Here is an 18,482-nt window from a genome sequence, read left to right as displayed (position 1 = left end):
CACCTTGTGATACCCTTCACATTCAAATAAGGCTGGAAGCACCAAGTGTCAAGTCTCCTGAATTAAGTATTGTCACAGCAAGGCTGCTGGCACCCCAGGAACTGGAACCTGGGATGAGTTTGGGCCTTTAGGAGAAAAGGAGATAAAGGCGGGAGATAACCAATGAAAAATGACAGAAAAGAGCACCGCGGATTGAATTAATGCTTACACAGTAGGTTATTCAGTTAGCTGTACACCTCAATCAGTTAGTATTACATAGAATTACATTGCAATTACAGAACAGAAACAGGCCATTCGGCCCAATCAGTCTATGCCAACCTTTATGCTCCACACAAGCTGCCTCCTACACTACTTCATCCTCATCCTATCAGTATACCCTTCCATTCCTTTCCTTTGTAATATACACAGGGACAATACATTTACAATGTAATGTATACAAAGCAACATTCAATGGGGTTAATTTTACAGGGTTATAATCTTACCCCTATATTGTTTCAGTTTAAATGTGATATAAATCACAGGAGTCTGCTCATATCTTCAGCAAAATCACACCTCACTGAAGGTGAATAAAACCTGTGGCGCAAACTGACTGCTTTTTTAGATGATAAATATGGGTGGAATATTCAAATGGGAATGATATTCCAGCTGAGTGGGACCTATTCCCATCTGACGTCCACACTCGGACACATTCCAGCACGATCACTGGATAACGATAACGAGCAGGACATCGGGGTGACCTAGCACAAGCTCACTGAGGCCAGTTGGAGAGGCCGCCGAATGCTGTCTTGGCTGAGGTCAGCTAATTTAACTCAGCTCAGAATACAAGCTGAAACCTTTTGCTCTGTACAGGTTACAGCAACATCAGATGATACTCCCTCTAGGTCAGTTAGGCAGCTAAAGCTGCAGATCGCTTCCAGGGTATTGTGCATTTGTATGATAAACTGTTCAAGCTCTGATACCAATAAATGCTTCATTGTGTTATCTGTGGTTATATGTTACGGTAGCATTGTGGTTATGACACTGGGCTAGTAATCCAGAGGCCTGGGGTTAATAATCTATGTAGATGTGAGTCTAAATCCCACCACGGCGACTGGGGAACTTAAATTCAGTTAATTATATAAATCTGGAGTTGAAAGCCCGTATGAGTAATGGTGACCTTGAAACTACTGGATTGCTGTAAAAACCCAAGTGGTTCACTGATGTCCTTTATGAAAGGAAGTTTGTCATCCTTACCTTGTATGTGACTCAAGACCCACAGTAATGTGCTTGAGCCTGAACTGCCCTCTGAAATGGGTTAGCAGTTATATCAAAACAGCTATGATGGACAGCAGTGGTTCAAGAAGACGGCTCACCACCATCTTCTGGAAGGCAATTATGGATGGGCAATAAACATTGGCCTAGCCAGTGACGCCTACATCCCATGAAAGAATTAGAAAAATGCTGGCCTTGCCAGCGATGCCTACATCTCATGAATGAATAAAAAAACATTATTGTAACTGTAGCTGACTCAATCCTATGCACTGTGTTTTAAATTGAGAAATCTACGGGGATGGTTAAGGTCAATAGTGTAAGACACGGAGGTGAAAAGAAGACAAGGCAATGTCAAACTTGGGTTTGAAATGACCATATATTGTAGGAAGACCAAGGCAGTTCAGATGTTCCACAGTTCTAAGGCACTGGGCACGTAGGCACACCCTTCCACATATTTATTATCCACTATAGATGCCAGCTGTGGTTCACTCGGTACACTCTCACCCCTGAGTCAGACAAGAATAAAATCTCAGCTGGCGCTCCAGTGTAATATTGAGGGAGTTCTGCATTGTTGGAGGTGTTGTTTTTCAAATGGGACATTAAACCAAGGCCCCTTCTGCTGTCTCAGGTGGTGGTAAGATCCCATGGCACTATTGCAAAGAAGAGCAGGGGGAGTCCCCACCCCCAGGTCTTTTAGCCAACATTCATTCCTCAATTACCACCACTGAAAACAAATGATCTGGTCAGTATCATATCGCCCCAACTCCAGAGAAGAATGTGAGATGTCACTTCCATCTCCAAAGCCAGGCAAACCACTGCAGCTAATGTTTACCTGGACCTCCAGAAGCCAACATAAGCAGTGCTGTAGGCTGCTTTAAGGTCTGGGTGCACAGCCCTTGTGCATAGGGCAGTGTTTCCACTCCAATAAGTGGGCAGGCCATAAAGAACCTCTTCAACCACATTGCATGGTCCAGCAGCGGAAATAAAGTTACAAATGTCAACATGAAACCCTCACCACAACATAAAAACAAATTTGGAGTCACAGCGCCAGAAAGTATAGGGAGCTCAAGGTGGTTCTGTGATATAAAGAGAGGCATTGGACATGATCCTGCAAGTTACTGTCGGCAATATTAGAGAAAGAACACTAACCACTTTCATATGGCATTAATTTCTCCATTGTTCTAAACGAGGAATCAACCCTTTTATTTTAACCAAGTTAATACCTCAGCTAAAACACAATTGAGGAAAGTCATGAAAATATTTTACAATACTAATATTGACAATAGTAATTTACATTGAATTTACAGCAGAGAAACTGACCATTTGGCCCATTAGGTTCATGGAAGTGTTGATGCTCCACATGAACCTCCTCCCACCCTACTTCATCCAACCATATCATTCTATTCCTTTAAGCCACATGTGTTCATCTAGCTTCCTTTCAAATGCATCTATGCTATTTGCCTCAACCACTCCATGTGGTAGTGAGTTCTACATTCTAACCACTCTCTGGGTAAAGAGGTTGAAAGGACTGAAAGTCAGGAGTGGGATTTGAACCCATGTCTCCAGGCAAGACTGCAGCCTGAATGCAGTGCTCACCTATCATGAATTTCTAGGCTATGATAAACTCACAGTGTAGAACATAAAGGCTAAGAAAAGACTCGGCTTTGCACCCGCTTGGTTCTATGACAAAGGAAAGGTTGGAGTTTTCCCTGCAAAGGTTAACGGTCTCCCTTTGGCAGGTAGCCCTTGGCAGATAGGAAAGGTTTAGACTCCACAGCAGTCACGTGTTAAAACCACAGTGGTTATGAATGAGAAGGCAGTGGAGAATGCTTCATGGGATCCAGACAAGCAGCCCACCTTGTCTGCCTTCTTCCAGTCTGCTGCCATAGTGGGCTCTCATTTCTCAAAGGCACTGACCATTTTCAAGAAAAGAAAGTGCATGTTCTTAAAAAAAAATAAAACAAGAGACATTCTCTAATCATTATTGAGCGAGGGAGTGCACTGGTTCTAAGTGCGTTCTTTCCATTCAACCTCTGTGGTCTAAAACTCTCCACCAAATTCAAAACAAAACTCGGGGGTTAACCACAGACCTTCAACTTTTCCAATAACAGTCAGACCCTCACAGATTGAGAAGGCTTTTATAAGAAATGAATCAAATTTGTGAAGGCTTTTCTTGAAAATTGGTTTTTATAAATATCACAAAAACAAAAATTAAGGAAAAGTCACCCTGATTCAACAGAAAAGAGGAAATAAAAAGCACTTGAATCAGCCTGACCTAGAAAATTTCAAGCTGTCCTTTACTTCCTGTTCATGGAGGCTGCCAGTGAAGTCCTACTCTGAGTTGTACTATGTAGGGACACTACTTGTAATCATTGTACACTTACTGTTGGGTGTAACGGTTATGTCGAGGATATCGTCAAAGTAGCAGCAAGTTACACCACTACTTTCATTAGCGTCAAAGAGCCACTGACTCAGGACTCAATGAGGGCATGAAGTTCTGCTCCACTGTTCCATGCGTGAAACTACATTTTGGAATTACCCCCATCACAGGTGAGGTATTCAGTATCTTTATAGATTCAGTCATCTTTGGGATAAAGTCATAATATTTAGCCTCAGCTTCCACTACTGCTCAGTGGGCAAAATGCACTGCTTGGTGTGGTGCCAACCCACAAAGACCACAGATATCACAGGTTCAATCCCTGAACTGTGGCAAAGGAGCTGATCTCAATTGGGATGTAAATAGGGATGCTACCATTTGCCTCTGTGCCTCTGGATTAGGGAGGGGGCTGGGGGGAAATCATCTCCCAACTGTTATCGAGTGATTATCATTTATTATTCCCTGTGTGTGGGCATCAGTTGAGAACAGGTCAGACTCAGCTGTCCTCAATGTTCGAGTAGCCCATGAACAGTCACTGTCCTGGCTCACCTGTGAACTGGCAGTTTGGCTCGTAGAAATGTGGAACAATCTCCCTGAAATCTGGGGTCTCTCTCTCCTCCAAAGAGCTGTTGAGGCTGGGGCTCAATTGAAAAGTTCAAAACTGAGATTGATAGATCTTTGTTCGGTAGGAGCATTAAGGAACTTGGAACCAAGGTAGGTAAACAGAGTTAAGATACAATCAGCCGTTATCTAAGTGAAAGGCGGATAAAGTGATTGAGAGGCTGAATGCCCTATTCCTGTTTCTAAATGTCAGATGATCTGACCAAGAGGGTGAAAAACACTTTCGCTGCTGCAGTTTTAAATGCAGATTAGGGACAAAGAAGGAGACTTTCTTGTGGAGGGAGAGGGCACAGCTGAGGTACTGAATGACTGCTTTGCATCTGCTTTCACAAAAGAGGATGAAGTAGATAAATTAATGTTACTATAGAGGAGGAGGGTGTAGAAATATTGGATAAGATAAAAACAGAAAGGAGGTGCTGACAAGGTTAGTATTATGCAACGTCAACAAGCCACATGACCCAGCTAGGATAGATCCTAGGAGTGCATATTCACAGACCTTTGAAGGTGGCAGGGCAAATTGATAGGGCGCTAAAGAAAGCATGTGGGATACTTGGCTTTGTAAATTAGGGCATTGAATGCAAAAAACAGATCATTGGTTAGGCCTCAGCTTGAATATTGTGTACAATGCTGGGCATCACACTTTAGGAATAATGCCAAGGCTGGGAGAGGGTAAAAAGGTTTACCGGGAGGGAACACCGACATCCTGGAGCATATCAACATTATAAAGGAGGAGGTATTGGAGGTTTTGAAGTGCATTAAGGTGGATAAATCTACCAGGTGTATCCTAGGATGCTATGGGAAGCAAGGGAGGAGATTGATGGGGCCCTGGCAGAGATTTTTGTATCATCGTTAGCCACGGGTTAGGTACCGGAAGACTGGTGGATAGCTAATGTTGTGCCTTTATTTAAGAAGGGCAGCAGGGATAAACCAGGGAACTACAGGCTGGTGAGCCTTACATCAGTGGTGGGAAAGTTATTGAAAGGGATTCTGAGAGACAGGATTTATATGCATCTGGAAAGGCATGGTCTGATTAGGGATAGTCAGCATGGCTTTGTGTGTGGGAAATCATGTCTCACGAATTTGATTGAGTTTTTTGAGGAGGTGACCAAGAGGATCGATGAGGGCAGGGCGATGGACGTTGTCTACATGGACTTTAGCAAGGCCTTTGACATGGTCCCGCATGGTAGGCTGGTCCAGAAGGTTCGAACACATTGGATCCAGGGTGAGCTCGCCAATTGGATACAAAATTGGCTTGGTGATAGGAGGCAGAGGGTGGTTGTGGAGGGTTATTTTTCAGATTGGAGGCTGGTGACCAGTGGTGTGCCGCAGGGATCAGTGCTGGGCCCTCTGTTGTTTATATTAATGACTTGGATGTGAATGTAAAGGGCATGATTAGTAAGTTTTCAGATGACACCAAAATTGGTGGTCTAGTGGACAGTGAAGAAGGTTGTCTAAGGTTACAACAGGATATAGATCAACTGGGAAAGTGGGCAAGGGAGTGGCAAATGGAATTTAACGCAGGCAAGTGTGAAGTGATGCATTTTGGGAAGTTAAACCAGGGCAGGACATATACAGTGAATGGCAGGGCCCTGGGGAGTGTTGTTGAGCAGAGAGACCTTGGGGTGCAAGTACATAGTTCCCTGAAAGTGACAACACAGGTAGACAGGGTGGTGAAGAAGGTGTATGGCATGCTTGCCTTCATCGGCCGAGGCATTGAGTACAAGAGTTGGGACGTCATGTTACAGTTGTACATAACGTTGGTTAGGCCGCATTTGGAGTACTGTGTGCAGTTCTGGTGGCCGCACTACAGGAAAGATGTGATTAAGCTAGAGAGGGTGCAGAAAAGATTCACAAGGATGTTGCCTGGTTTGGAGGGCTTGAGTTATAAAGAGAGATTGGATAGGCTGGGTCTGTTTTCCCTAGAGTGAAGGAGGCTGAGAGGGGACATGATAGAAGTATATAAAATTATGAAAGGCATAGATAGGGTAGATAGCCAGAGTCTGTTTCCCATAGTATGCATACTATTTAAATAGAGAGAGATTGCAGAACTCAGTGGTACAGAGGGATCTGGGTGCCTTGGTACATGAATTACAAAAAGTTAGTCTGCAGGTACAGCAAGTGATTAGGAAGGTAAATGGTACATTGGCGTTTATTGCAAGCGGAATCATGTATAGAAATAGGGAGGTTTTACTGCAGCTGTACAGGACCTTGGTGAGAGCACATCTGGAGTACTGTGTACAGTTTTGGACTCCTTATTTGAAAAAGGATATAATTGCATTAGTAGCAGTTCAGAGAAGGTTCACTCAACTAATTTTGGGAATGAAGGGCTTATTTTATGAAGAAAGGTTGAACAGGTTGGGCTTAAACCCATTGGAGCTTAGAAGAATGAGAGGTGATCTTATTGAAATATATAAGATCCTGAGGGGACTTGATAGAGTGGAGGATGTGGGGAAGACTAGAACTAGGGGCCACAGTTTAAAAATAAAGGGTCTCCCTTTTAAGACAGAGATGAGGAGAAATGTTTTCTCTCAGAGGGTCGTTAATCTGTGGATTTCTCTTCCCCAGTAAGTAGTGGAGGCTGGGTCATTGAATTCATTCAAGGCTGAGTTAGATAGATTTTGATAGACAAAGGAGTCAAGAGTTATGGGGGGAAGACAGGAAAATGGAGTTGAGACCGCAACCAGATCAGCCATGATCTATCAAATGATGGAGCAGACTCAAAGGGCCAAATGGCCTACTCCTGCTCCTAAATCCCATCTTTCTATGTCCCTAACTTTTATTTGTATAGCACCTTAACATAATGAAACATCCCAAGGTGCTTCACAGGAGCATTATAAAACAAAATCTGACACTGAACCACATAAGGAGCTATTAGTCAGATGACCAAAAGCTTGGTCAAAGCGGTAGGCTTTAAGTAGTGTCTTAAAGGAGGAAAGCAAGGTAGAGAGGTGGCGAGGTTTAGGGAGGGAATTCCAGAGCTTAGGGTCTCGGCAACTGAAGGCGCAGCCACCAATACTGGAGCGATTAAAGTCAGAAATGCTCAAGAAGTCAGAAATAAATGAGTGCCGATATCTCGGAGGGTTGTGAGGCTGCAGGAGATTGTGGATGTAGGGAGCAGTGAGGCCATGGAGGGATTTGAAAACAAGGATGAGAATTTTAAAATTAAGACTTGCTTGACCAGGAGCCAATGTAGGTCAGTGAGTGCAGGGGTGATAGGTGAATACAACTTGGTGCAAGTTAAGACATGGGCAGCAGAGTTTTGGATGACCCATTATTACCTGCGTGATGTAGTCCCAAACCATGCTCCTGGTCTGGGTGCTGCCCAGCGCATAACATATTCATAGCCTGGGTGTTGTATTCTTTTTAGACATTGTTGAACCACAGTGGCGACTGTTCAGACCAGTTTCTGTGCACTGATGAGACGCTTCAGGAAACCATGTGTCTCAACACCACTCAATTCTCTCAGATGTGGTGGGAATCGGATAGGTCAGTGCCAAGTGGGTGAAGGTCATTCTTGACAAAGCATGGATGTGGGCAACTAGAGAACGAGCCACCACCTCCAACATCCTGTAGATGGAGGGTTTGGGGGGGTGGGGGGTGTGGACGGAAAAGGAAATTGGGTTAGCAACCCATTTATAGAAGGAGAGAAGCTACTACGGTAGATAGGAACAGAAAAACAAAAGCTCACTGCAGCCTCTCACCTCTTGAAAGTGGTGACTCACTCTTGTATAAAGGTGACCATCAACTGTCCACATTTCAAAAGTGTCCTCAATAGCAATCTCCAGGAATAAAAACAGAAAGTGCTGGAAATACTCAGCAGGTCAGGCAGCACCTGTGGTGAGAGAAGCAGAGTTAGCATTTCAGGTCTGTGACCTTTCACCAGAACTGGCAAAGGTTAGAAAAGAATTAGGTTTTAAGCAAGTGAAGGGGGTGGGGGTGTTGTTGGGGAAGAGAACAAAAGGGAAGGTAGGGCAGAGGGCAGGAGAGATTAAATAACAAAGCTGTCCTGGAACAAAGGCAAAGAGTGTGTTAATGCACACTCTGTTTTTATTTCAGATTTCCAGCATCTGTAGTATTTTGCTTTTATAACAGTCTACAGGAGGTTGGAACAGCATTTTCCAGCTTACGGTCAAACACGTTGTAAATACATTTGATTAACGTTGTGGCTAACAACTTTATATTGACATGAGAACATTCAGTAAATGATAAATAATCACACCCAGATCGAGTTCCTTTCCCGCTTTTCGTCAATTACACATTTCCTGTTGTGGTGCGTGCTTTACGTAGAAATAACTCCAGATCAAAATCCGTTTGGCCACTCCTTAGCCCATCTTCTCAATCAGAACAGATCTCTCTAAACTGGCCATCTAATATCCACATCCCATGAACAAATAAATAGTCGCCATATTAATTATTTTATAATATTGCAAGAACAATGGTTGGCATTTCTGGAGCACCTTTAACACCCAGAAATGTCACACAGTGCATCACAAAGACGCAATGTGGCTTTCAAAAGGGAATTGCATAATTATCAGAAGAGAAAAAATTTGAGGGTTACAGAGAAAGTGCGGGGGAGTGCGACAACTGAATTGCTCTTGCAGAGAGCTGGCATGGACACTGCGGGCCAAATGGCCTCCTTCTGTGCTGTCACCATTCTATGATTCTATGAAAAGGAACAGTCTTTGCAGGAGAAATAGGAAAGGTGACCAAAAGATTAGTCGAAGAGATGGGTTTTGAGATTGGGCTGATGATTGAGAAACATTGGGGATGGGGTTTAGGAAGGCCTTCACGATGATTTAGTCACTGAATGCTCTGAGTTATTTTTAATTCGTTCATGGGATGTGGGTGTCACTGCCGAGGCCAGCATTTATCACCCATCCCTAATTGCCCTCAGGTAGATGGTTAGTGGGCCACCTTTGATCCCCTGCAGTCTGTGTGCTGTTAGGTGATTTTTGACTGTGAGTGTGATGTTGAGCTTTAACCACCAAGAAAATCGACGCCATGTTGCATTAGTTGATCACAAATGGGGATAGAGCGAGCAGGGGTGCTACAATTATTCTCAACACTGTCAGGTTCGGGAGTGGAAAAGATAGCCAAGAGTTCTCACTCCCAATGGCTATCTAGTGACCCCTGCTGGCAAGGATGCACCTTATGGATGTCGGGTGAGGACAAAGTTAGGCTTGAATGTGTTACTCCGCGACCCCATTACATCCCGCATGGTTGTATGGTCAGCTGGTACTTCCCATGTTGGCACCGAAACAAAAGAATCAGCACTCACTCAAGGTATCAAGAGGGTTTCTGGTGTGCATGGAACTGAGCTCCAACATGAATCCATAACTGCAAGGGGGATAATGGGAGAAATATCAAAAGTAAGAAAAGATCAGGTTGCAAGCAACATGTGAGGCTGTTTGGAATTAAATGGTAATTATCTGCTGTAAAATCTTTACTAGCATTCAATAATCTGTCTGTCGAGCTGACCCTAAAGATTGTCATATAACTGGGAATGATTCTCATTTTCCCATTCATTTTCCCCATTCAGTTTCACAGTTTCCGGATCACTGCCGCCCAGGCCTGGCTAGATCTTTACAATACGCTGCTCAATGTCAGTTACACACTAGCTGTTCTGTTCCAATTACACTCAACAACTTCACTCCTCCCCCTCACCCTACTCCTGCCGCAGGCCTCTTATTCCATGGATCACAGCTCCATCCCGTCACCTTTCCTTCTACCAAAGCGTGAAAAGAAAAACTTGTTACATCTATTAGCACTTTCAGTGGAGTGTTAGGTGCTGAACCTGGCGTCGACATATAAAGCAATATGCTCTGCAATTTAATCCTCCAGAGAGAGAGAGAGAGAGAGGGGTTCGACTGTCAGAACACATCATCCCAAAGAAACCAAGTTAGAGATATTGGCAGACCCCTTTATGTGGTCCATGCTGGTTCCTAATCCCTCTGGCCATGTGGGTCCTACATATACATTGGGTTTCCCTTCCACAGACTGAGAAAGATTTTCATATTAATTAAGATCAAGCTCAACATTAAACAGAAAAATCTGGGGAGGAGAAATTCGTACATAATCCAGCGTTCTCCACAAAAAGATGTTTAAAGAACTGCTCCAATTCAATTTTATGGTTTGGGCAGCCTGTTCCCCTAGCATTAACCAGACACCATTTCATGGCAAATTAATTATATGTCCTTTGTGATCCAAGGAGACTCACATTATTTTGTTACCAGAGGAAAGATTGCTATTGCTACCAATCATTCTCAATGAAGCCTAAGGGAGGGAATCATCTTTTGCAGTTTTTCAAAGGCATTTTATTTAAAATGAGAAACCTAGGGAAAGGGCCAAGACTCCATGACAAGTGAAAAAAGGAAGATGGGCAAATCAGCAAGTAGTGAATAAGTTTTAAAAGCCTGGAGATTGTAGCAGCTTTGAGGTGGTATACTAAAGAAAGACAGGTTTGCCTTAATATAGCACTTTTCATGGCCTCAGCATGTCCCAAAGCACTTTACCACCTTTTGAAGTGTGGCCACTGTTGTAACATAGGAAATGTGGCAGCCAATTTGTGCACAGCAAGCTCCCACAAACAGCAATGTGATCATGGCCAGATAACTTGTTTTTCCTTTAAGTGTTGTCGGTTGACAGATAAATATTGGCCAAAGGAGGCGGGCATCAAACATGCTGTGTCCTCTGGGTGGCAGGAAGCTGGGTCACATACGTGACTCACCAAACAGAAAATTCCGAACTTCAAGCCAGGCTGTCTCTTGGAACCACTGAGCAGAGGTTAAGGTGCTTTCCCAAAAACTGAAAGATGAGTCACTGAGCTCGGGTGATCAGCCAGTGCAGGCAAAGGTGTAGGAGGAGATTGAGTATCCGCCATCCTGGCTGGAAAGTTGGAAGTGTCAGTAAGGACCCAAGGAGAGTAGGGACAGAGTTTTCTTCTCTCCCTCCTTACTTTTGAAGTGTAATCGCAGCTGTAGTGTAGGAAATGCGGCAGCCAATTTGCGCCCAGCAAGATCCCATAAACAGCAATGTGATAATGACCGCATTGGATCCGTGGATGAAAATGGACAGGAAAAGACTACCTGGTGGGTATCAAGCCTGACCCATCCTGGCAGGTTGTAGCCCAAATGCATCATCAAATCACCCTCGCAGTCATGCAACCTCCTTAGGAGGCAGAAAGCAGGGATAAAAATCGTAGGCCAATTTTGGAAAAACTTCAGGATATACCCTCTCTGAGCCCCCCCCCACCCCACCCCCAAAGGTGAGTAAGCAAGCTGCAGGATAGCAGGGTAGCTCATTACAAGAATCCCACCTTGTTGCCCTTTCCCTGCCCATCATTTTCAAATGTACCTTTCACGACTAAAGTTGTCCTCCACTCCCATAACAACAACAGCTTGCTTTTATATGGTGCCTTTAATGTTGTAAAACCTCCCAAGTTGCTTCACAGGAGCAAATAAAATTTGACACTGAACCACAAAAGCAGATATTAGGACAAGTCAAAGAGGTAGATTTTAAGCCACACCTCAAAAGAGGATGGAGAAGCAGAGCGACATAGGGAGGGAATTCCAGAGCTTAGGGCCAAGGCAGCTGAAGGCACAGCCACCAATGAGCCAGACCGGCCCCTTTTTGAATGAAGCTCTGCTTACCATGCACATTGGCACATTGATGTTGCGTCACAGTCTTGTGCAGCAAGAATCACCGAAAGGCTAAATGAGGTGAGAGATCTTTCAGATTGTCACCAATTTTCTTGGAGCCATTGAAGCAGTGGTTTGGTTACCAATGGTGACATCATCAGGTGACATCATTGCTGACTTGTGTGCCGATTCCCTGTTCTACCATAATGATGTCACTTCCCTCTACTCCACAATACAAGCATATTGGTTAGCTTAGCACAGCCGGTCTGTGCAAGTGTGAATGAAGTAGCGAGACCCAAAGATACAGCAGGTCCAGAAGTAACTGTGGGAGAGTAGCCATTGTACCAAGACCCAGGCTGCAATATAAAAGTAGCTGCAGTCACTCACCTTACGTGGTGAGAGCTGCTCATGGTTTAATCTTCATATCACCCTGAGACTTATTGTAAGATAAAGGCAGACACAACAAGAAAACGTGATGATAGAGCAGAGGAGCTGGAAAAATCAGGCTCATTGGCTCTGCTTCCTTTTTAGTTTCCTGCTTTACAACAGTGACTACACTTCAAAAAGTACTTCATTAACTGTAAAGCACTTTGAGACATCCAGTCGTGAAAGGTGCTATATACATACAAGATTTTCTTTTTCTTTCAAACCTGTGTAAAATGCAGTCTTCACTGGAGTACTCTCAACCAGTGTGACAGTAGAACAAACAGTCTATCCAAGATAGGAAAATAAGCGCCATTCAGAGACCTTTCAGTATGAGGAATGAGATTTCCAATTAAAGAAAACAAGACAAATCTCCGATCAATTGAAAACATGTGGGTTGACATTGCGCTGTGCAATATGAATGTATTAACACATTCACATGAAACTCTTTTATCTACTGTTTTAAAAAACACATTAACCTGTTTACACTAAACAGCTTATTGCTTCCGTTAAAATAGCAGACTGGAGGAATGTCATGCGGACAACTAAACACCCAGCTGTGTGCATTGACAGGAGTGAAAAACCTCAAAGTGGGTCGTATATTCAAAGCAAGATGAATAAGTCTCACTCCAATGAATGAGACCTGAAAAATCCTGATCACGTTTGGGAAGCTGTACAGATCTGATTTTTTTAAGGCTTTAACAGCAACTGAGCTGGAAATGTAAAAATGTGATTCACAAACGTCATCCGAGCATGGAGAACAATATCAGTTAATGTATTCATTGTCCAGGATGATGGCAGCATTTGATATCTTACCTCCATCCCCATTCCTGGTTACTGAACGTCACTGCTGTAAGATGTTTAAAATTATGGTTGATTTGAAGCACTCTTCTCCTGCCCCATCACATGTATTTGCACAAACTTGCCTTGTATTTCCTCAAGTATAGAAGATTGAGGGCAATATGATTGAAGTGTTTAAAATGTGGAAAGGATGCAATAGGGTAGACAGGGAGAAATTATTTCCCCTGGTAGGGGAATCAAGAACAAGGGGCTTAATCTTAAAATCAGAGCTGGGCCATTCACGAGCGAAATCAGGACGCACTTCTTCATGCGCAAAAGGTAGTAGAAATCCAGAATTCTCTCCGCCAAAAGGCTGTGGATGCTGGGATAATTGGAGATTTCAAGACTGAAGTAGACAGATTTTTGTTAGGTAAGGGCACCGAGGGATGTGGAGTAAAGGCAGGGAAATGGAATTGAGGTGCAGATTGGCCATGATCTGATTAAATGGCAGAATAGGCATGAGGGGCTAATAGAGTCATAGAGTCATACAGCACAGAAACAGGCCCTTCGGCCCATCGTGTCTGTGCCGGTCATCAAGCACCCACCTATTCTAATCCCATTTTCCAGCACTTGGCCCGTAGCCTTGAATGCTATCGCGTTTCAAGTGCTCATCTAGATACTTCTTAAATGTTGTGATGGTTCCTGCCTCTACCACCTCTTCAGGCAGTGCATTCCAAATTTTTTTTCCTCAAATCCCCTCTAAACCTCCTGCCCCTTACCTTAAATCTATGCCCCCTGATTATTGACCCCTCCACTAAGGGAAAAAGTTTCTTCCTATCTAACCTATCAATGCCCCTCATAATTTTGTATACCTCAGTCATGTCTCCCCTCAGCCTTCTCTGCTCTAAGGAAAACAACGGTAGCCTTTTCAGTCTCTCTTCACAGCTGATGGCAAATGACCTCCTCCTGTCCCTAGTATTCCTACGACCCCCACAAACACGCACATACATACAGTTATTCTAATGTAGTTGATGTAGGACCCTGGAAGTGATGCCTATTAAACAAAGGCTGCCCTAATCTGTGTGTGTCAGGAGGCCCTCTATTCACCATCTGCCTGGACAGATTGAGTAAGGATTGACGTGACACGGAAGTGACACTTCCCAGCCCCTGGGCAGCGTGCTTGCAACAAAGAAGAAAATAATGATTCCACTTCATCTGGAGTGACTGATCTGGAGATAGAATGGTGACAGCATTAAAACTCTCAAACATCTCGGCACATGACAGGTTACAAGCTCGGAGTGCACTGACAGGTCATGGCCTAGACGACTTCAAAAACAGCGTCCAACCGAGGAATTTACTGTCAATAAAAATTAGAGGAGGCTGTAGCTAATTAACGAACAAAAAGCAGACCAGAAATAAACACTTTGAAAGAAAAGGCATTTTGAATATTTGTAAATGTGGACAGAGCTCTGAACATCCATTGGGATGCTCGATAAATATCGTTTTATTATGTTAAAGGCACTCCGTCACTACAAGTTGTTTCTGTAGTCACCCAAAAGAGGAACTTGCACTGATATAGCTCTTAAAGGCGCAGGGCATTCCAAAGCCCCTCACAACCAAATAATTACTTTTGAAATGCAGGCACGGTTGTTACATAGGGAATAATGGCAACCAATTGCACACAGCAAGATCCCACAAACAGCAAATGAGACAAATGACCGGCTATCGTTGTGGAGTTTTGTTGCCAATTTTGTTTGAGGGAGAATTGTCGCCCGGGAAGCAGGAGAACCTCCCGATACAATGTATTGAAATAAAATAGCTGTGCTATAGAAGGGTAGGGCGTGAGTTTGACTCCCCTCTGCCTACTCTACAGTACCCAATCTCTGCCAAGTGAGGGTGTGTCATGTCTCCAGTCAGTGATCCCCGTGTGGGATTGGGAGGGAGGATGGTGGGGGAGTAGGTGTGAAGCAGTTACCAGAGCTAGACAGCATCAGAGGCAGAGTAATCTAAAGGCTTTTGCAGGAATACAATTTGGAGGAGATAAGATGATGTGTAGAAAAGAAAATTAAATAGAAAACATTGCTGGCTTCTATTGTAGCATTTTGAAGACAAGAAAGGAAAACTAGCAAAAGAAGCCATTTGCATTTTTAACCACAGAGAAGAGAGTAATTTAAAAAAAGTACTTACTTAGAGCATTTGAAGAAACTGCCCTCATATTATCTGCCTACTGACGTTTGTGGTCTGAGGAATGGAGGCTTAATGACCAATAAAACATGACCACTATAGATCATGTGGTACAGGTAAGCTAAAGCTCACTAAAGCGTATGTTGAGGATCCAAAGAACTCAAAGACATATAGAGTATAAATAGAATACTATGCATATGTGGTTTTGTTAAAAAGAAAACTCAGAACTGCGCCAGTCAAACAGTTGTCCATAGTATTGCAAAGCTGAAGAAGACACTTTGTCCATTTTATTGGTGGCAAAAAAAGCCAAATATATCAATGAACTTTGGCTCACATTAGAAGAATCAAGTTCTCCAAATTGCCGGTTGAGTTTTCTTTTAGTTTAATACATCAAATTTCTTTCATGTAGGAGTGAATTGACCCATAGCCCATTCCACGAGCAATATACTAGAGTTGACATCTGGAACCACAGCCGTGTAGGTATGTGCTGCTTTTTTGTTAGTGAAGTCTTTTCTGGTGGCTGGTAGCCTAACTTGGGTTGGGAATGATTGATTCTTGGTGATCCAGTAGGCTGCAGTAAAGTTATTGGTGGGTCTGGAGGAGGATTCCATTCCCAGCAGAGTATTTTCCCCCTCCTGATTTTCTCCCTTCTCCCCTGAAGAAGCTGTTCTTGCAATCACCTGCCTCAGTTCATCTGGCGCTGAAACCCTCCATGTTTTTGTTACCTCTATACTTGACGACTCCAATGCTCTCCTAACCAGCCTCCCATTTTCCACCCTCCATAAACTTGAGCTTATTCAGAACTCTCCTGCCCTTATCCTAATATGTACCAAGTCCTATTCACACAAAACCCTTGTGCTGGCTGACCCTCATTGGCCTCCAGTCCAACAATACCTCAATTTTAAAATGCTCATCCTCGTGTTCAAATCCCTCCATGGTCTCTCTCCTATCTATCCTGTTATGCTGTTACCTTCTCCAGCCCTACAACCCTCTTACATTTCTATGCTCCTCCATTTTGGCATCTTGCATATAACCGATTTTCATTGTTCCACAATTGGTGGCTCTGGCTCCAGCTGTCAAGGCCTTAATCTCTGGAATTCCCTCCCTAATCCTTTCCAGCTCTCAACTTCTCTCTCCTCCTTTGAGACCCTTTTTAAAACCCACCTCTGTGATCTGTCCTAATATCTCCTTATGTGGCTCAGATGAAATTTGTTTGATAGCACTCCTGTGAAGCGCCTTGGGACTTTTTACTATATTAAAGGCACTATATAAATGCAAGTGGGTGTTGTTGTTGCTTCTACCACCAGCCCAGCTGGGGTCAGCTAATGGAACCATGGATTGAAACCGAGACCTTTTGTAAAAAAAATCATTCTTGGGAAGTGGGCATCACTGGCAAAGTTGGCATTTATTACCCATCCTAGTTGCCCCTGAGAAGTTGGTGGTGGGCCTTCTTAGTGAACTGCTGCAGTTTGTGTGGTGATGGTGCTACCACAATGCTGTCGAGTAGGGAGATCTAGGATGTTGACCCAGCAACGAAGATAGAACGCTGATATCTGTCCAAGTCAGGATGTTGTGTGACTTGGAGGGGGATTTGAAGAAGATAGCATTTCCAAGCACCATGCTGCCTTGTCACAGCACAGGCTTTTTAATAGGGGCATAGAATACAAGAGCAAGGAGGTTATGTTAAACTTGTATAAGACACTAGTTCAGCCTCAGCTGGAGTATTGCATCCAATTCTGGGCACCCCGCACTTTAGGAAAGATGTGAAAGCATTGGAGAGAGTACAGAAAAGATTCATGAGAATGGTTCCAGGAAGGAGGAATTTCAATTATGAAGACAGATTGGAGAAGTTGGGGTTGTTTTCCTTAGAGAGAGGGCTGAGAGGTGATTTGATAGAGGTATTCAAATTCATGAGGGGTCTGGACAGAGTAGATAGGGAGAAACTGTTCCCACACGTGAAAGAATCGAGAACGAGAGGGCACAGACTTAAAGTAATTGGCAAAAGAAGCAAAAATGACACGAGGAACAACTTTTTCATGCAGCAAGTGGTTTAGGTGTGGAGTTAAAATACCAGTGGGATATGAATAGTCTTTGCTTGCCCATGATGGCTCTTATGCTTTTAATGGCAGAGGGTTAATGCACTGTGGAGTCCAGAGCAGAAGGCACCAAGTATTCGCACTCTATGAGGACATAGATTTAAGGCAATTGGCAAAAGAAACAAAGAGAAAATGGGAATGCAGAAAGTTATTGAGAAGAAGAAGCGGCTGGGTGGACTCGGCGCCATTTTAATAGGAAGGTGGAGCTTGAGGCTGCTGGTGGAGGGAAGGAAGGGCCAGGAGGGAGGAAGGAGAGGGGATGCAGTGGCGGAATGTCCTGCCACTCCGGGAGCAGTGGACGCGGATTTCGGACAGCGGCTGACACAGGATTAAAACCCACGGCCATAGAGCACCGCCATCTTTGATATAGGCACTTCCAGGGGCTTCAGGACAGCTCAATGCTGTATGCAGTGTGTATGTGTATACTCCAATGTATACAGTGTGTGTACCTCATTGAATACAGTCCATGTTAAAGTTAAAGATAGTATCAAAATGAAAGAAAAAGCATATAATTGCACAAAGATGGATGGAGGTCAGAAGATTGGACAGAATATAAAAAACAGCAAGCAATGACTAAAAGATTAATAAGGAGGGAAAAATTAGAGTACAAAAGAAAGCTAGCTAGAAATATAAAAACAGATAGTAAATGTTTCTATAGACATTTAAATAAGAAAATAATTAAAGTGAACATTGTTCCTATAGAAAGTGAGTCTGGGGAATTAATAATGGAAAATAAGGAGATGGCAGATGAATTGAACAGATATTTTGCATCGGTCTTCACTACAGAGGATACAAGTAACATCCCAGTATTAGCTGTAAGTCAGGAAGTGGAAGGGAGGGAGGAACTCAAGAAAATTACAATCACCAGGGAAGTGGTACTGAACAAATTGTTGGAATTGCGGGCTGACAAGACCTCAAGTCATGATGGACTTCATCCCAAGGTCTTAAAAGAGTGAGATAGTTGATGCGTTAGTTTTAATTTCCCAAAATTCCCTAGATTCGGGGAAGGTTCTATTAGATTGGAAAAAAGCCAATGTAACTCCTTTATTCAAAAAGGGAGGAGACAGAAAGCAGGAAACTACAGGTCAATTAGCTTAACATCTGTCATAGGGA

General features: G+C 43.5%; 1 protein-coding gene across 3 annotated transcripts in view; it reads left to right on the top strand.

Moving 5' to 3' along the window:
• Positions 1-18,482, top strand: part of tbx21 (T-box transcription factor 21) — a 182,244-nt gene that overhangs the window by 59,556 nt on the left and 104,206 nt on the right. The window contains exon 2 of one of the 3 annotated variants that reach the window (XM_068013506.1): positions 15,683-15,753. The exons of 1 other annotated variant lie outside the window; for it this stretch is intronic. Coding sequence is in view for 1 of the 2 variants with exons in the window: in XM_068013509.1 (XP_067869610.1) it covers positions 3,764-3,801 (38 nt within the window). In the remaining variant the exon portion in view is untranslated. Of the gene's footprint in view, positions 1-3,718; positions 3,802-15,682; positions 15,754-18,482 lie in introns of those variants that run through there. One more of the 3 variants, XM_068013509.1, reaches the window with a different exon arrangement.

This window comes from Heterodontus francisci, chromosome 33, assembly GCF_036365525.1.
Source record: "Heterodontus francisci isolate sHetFra1 chromosome 33, sHetFra1.hap1, whole genome shotgun sequence".
Classification (NCBI taxonomy): Eukaryota; Metazoa; Chordata; class Chondrichthyes; order Heterodontiformes; family Heterodontidae; genus Heterodontus; species Heterodontus francisci.
Note: the sequence above shows the minus strand (reverse complement) of the source record. Positions and strands in the feature narration are given on the sequence as shown.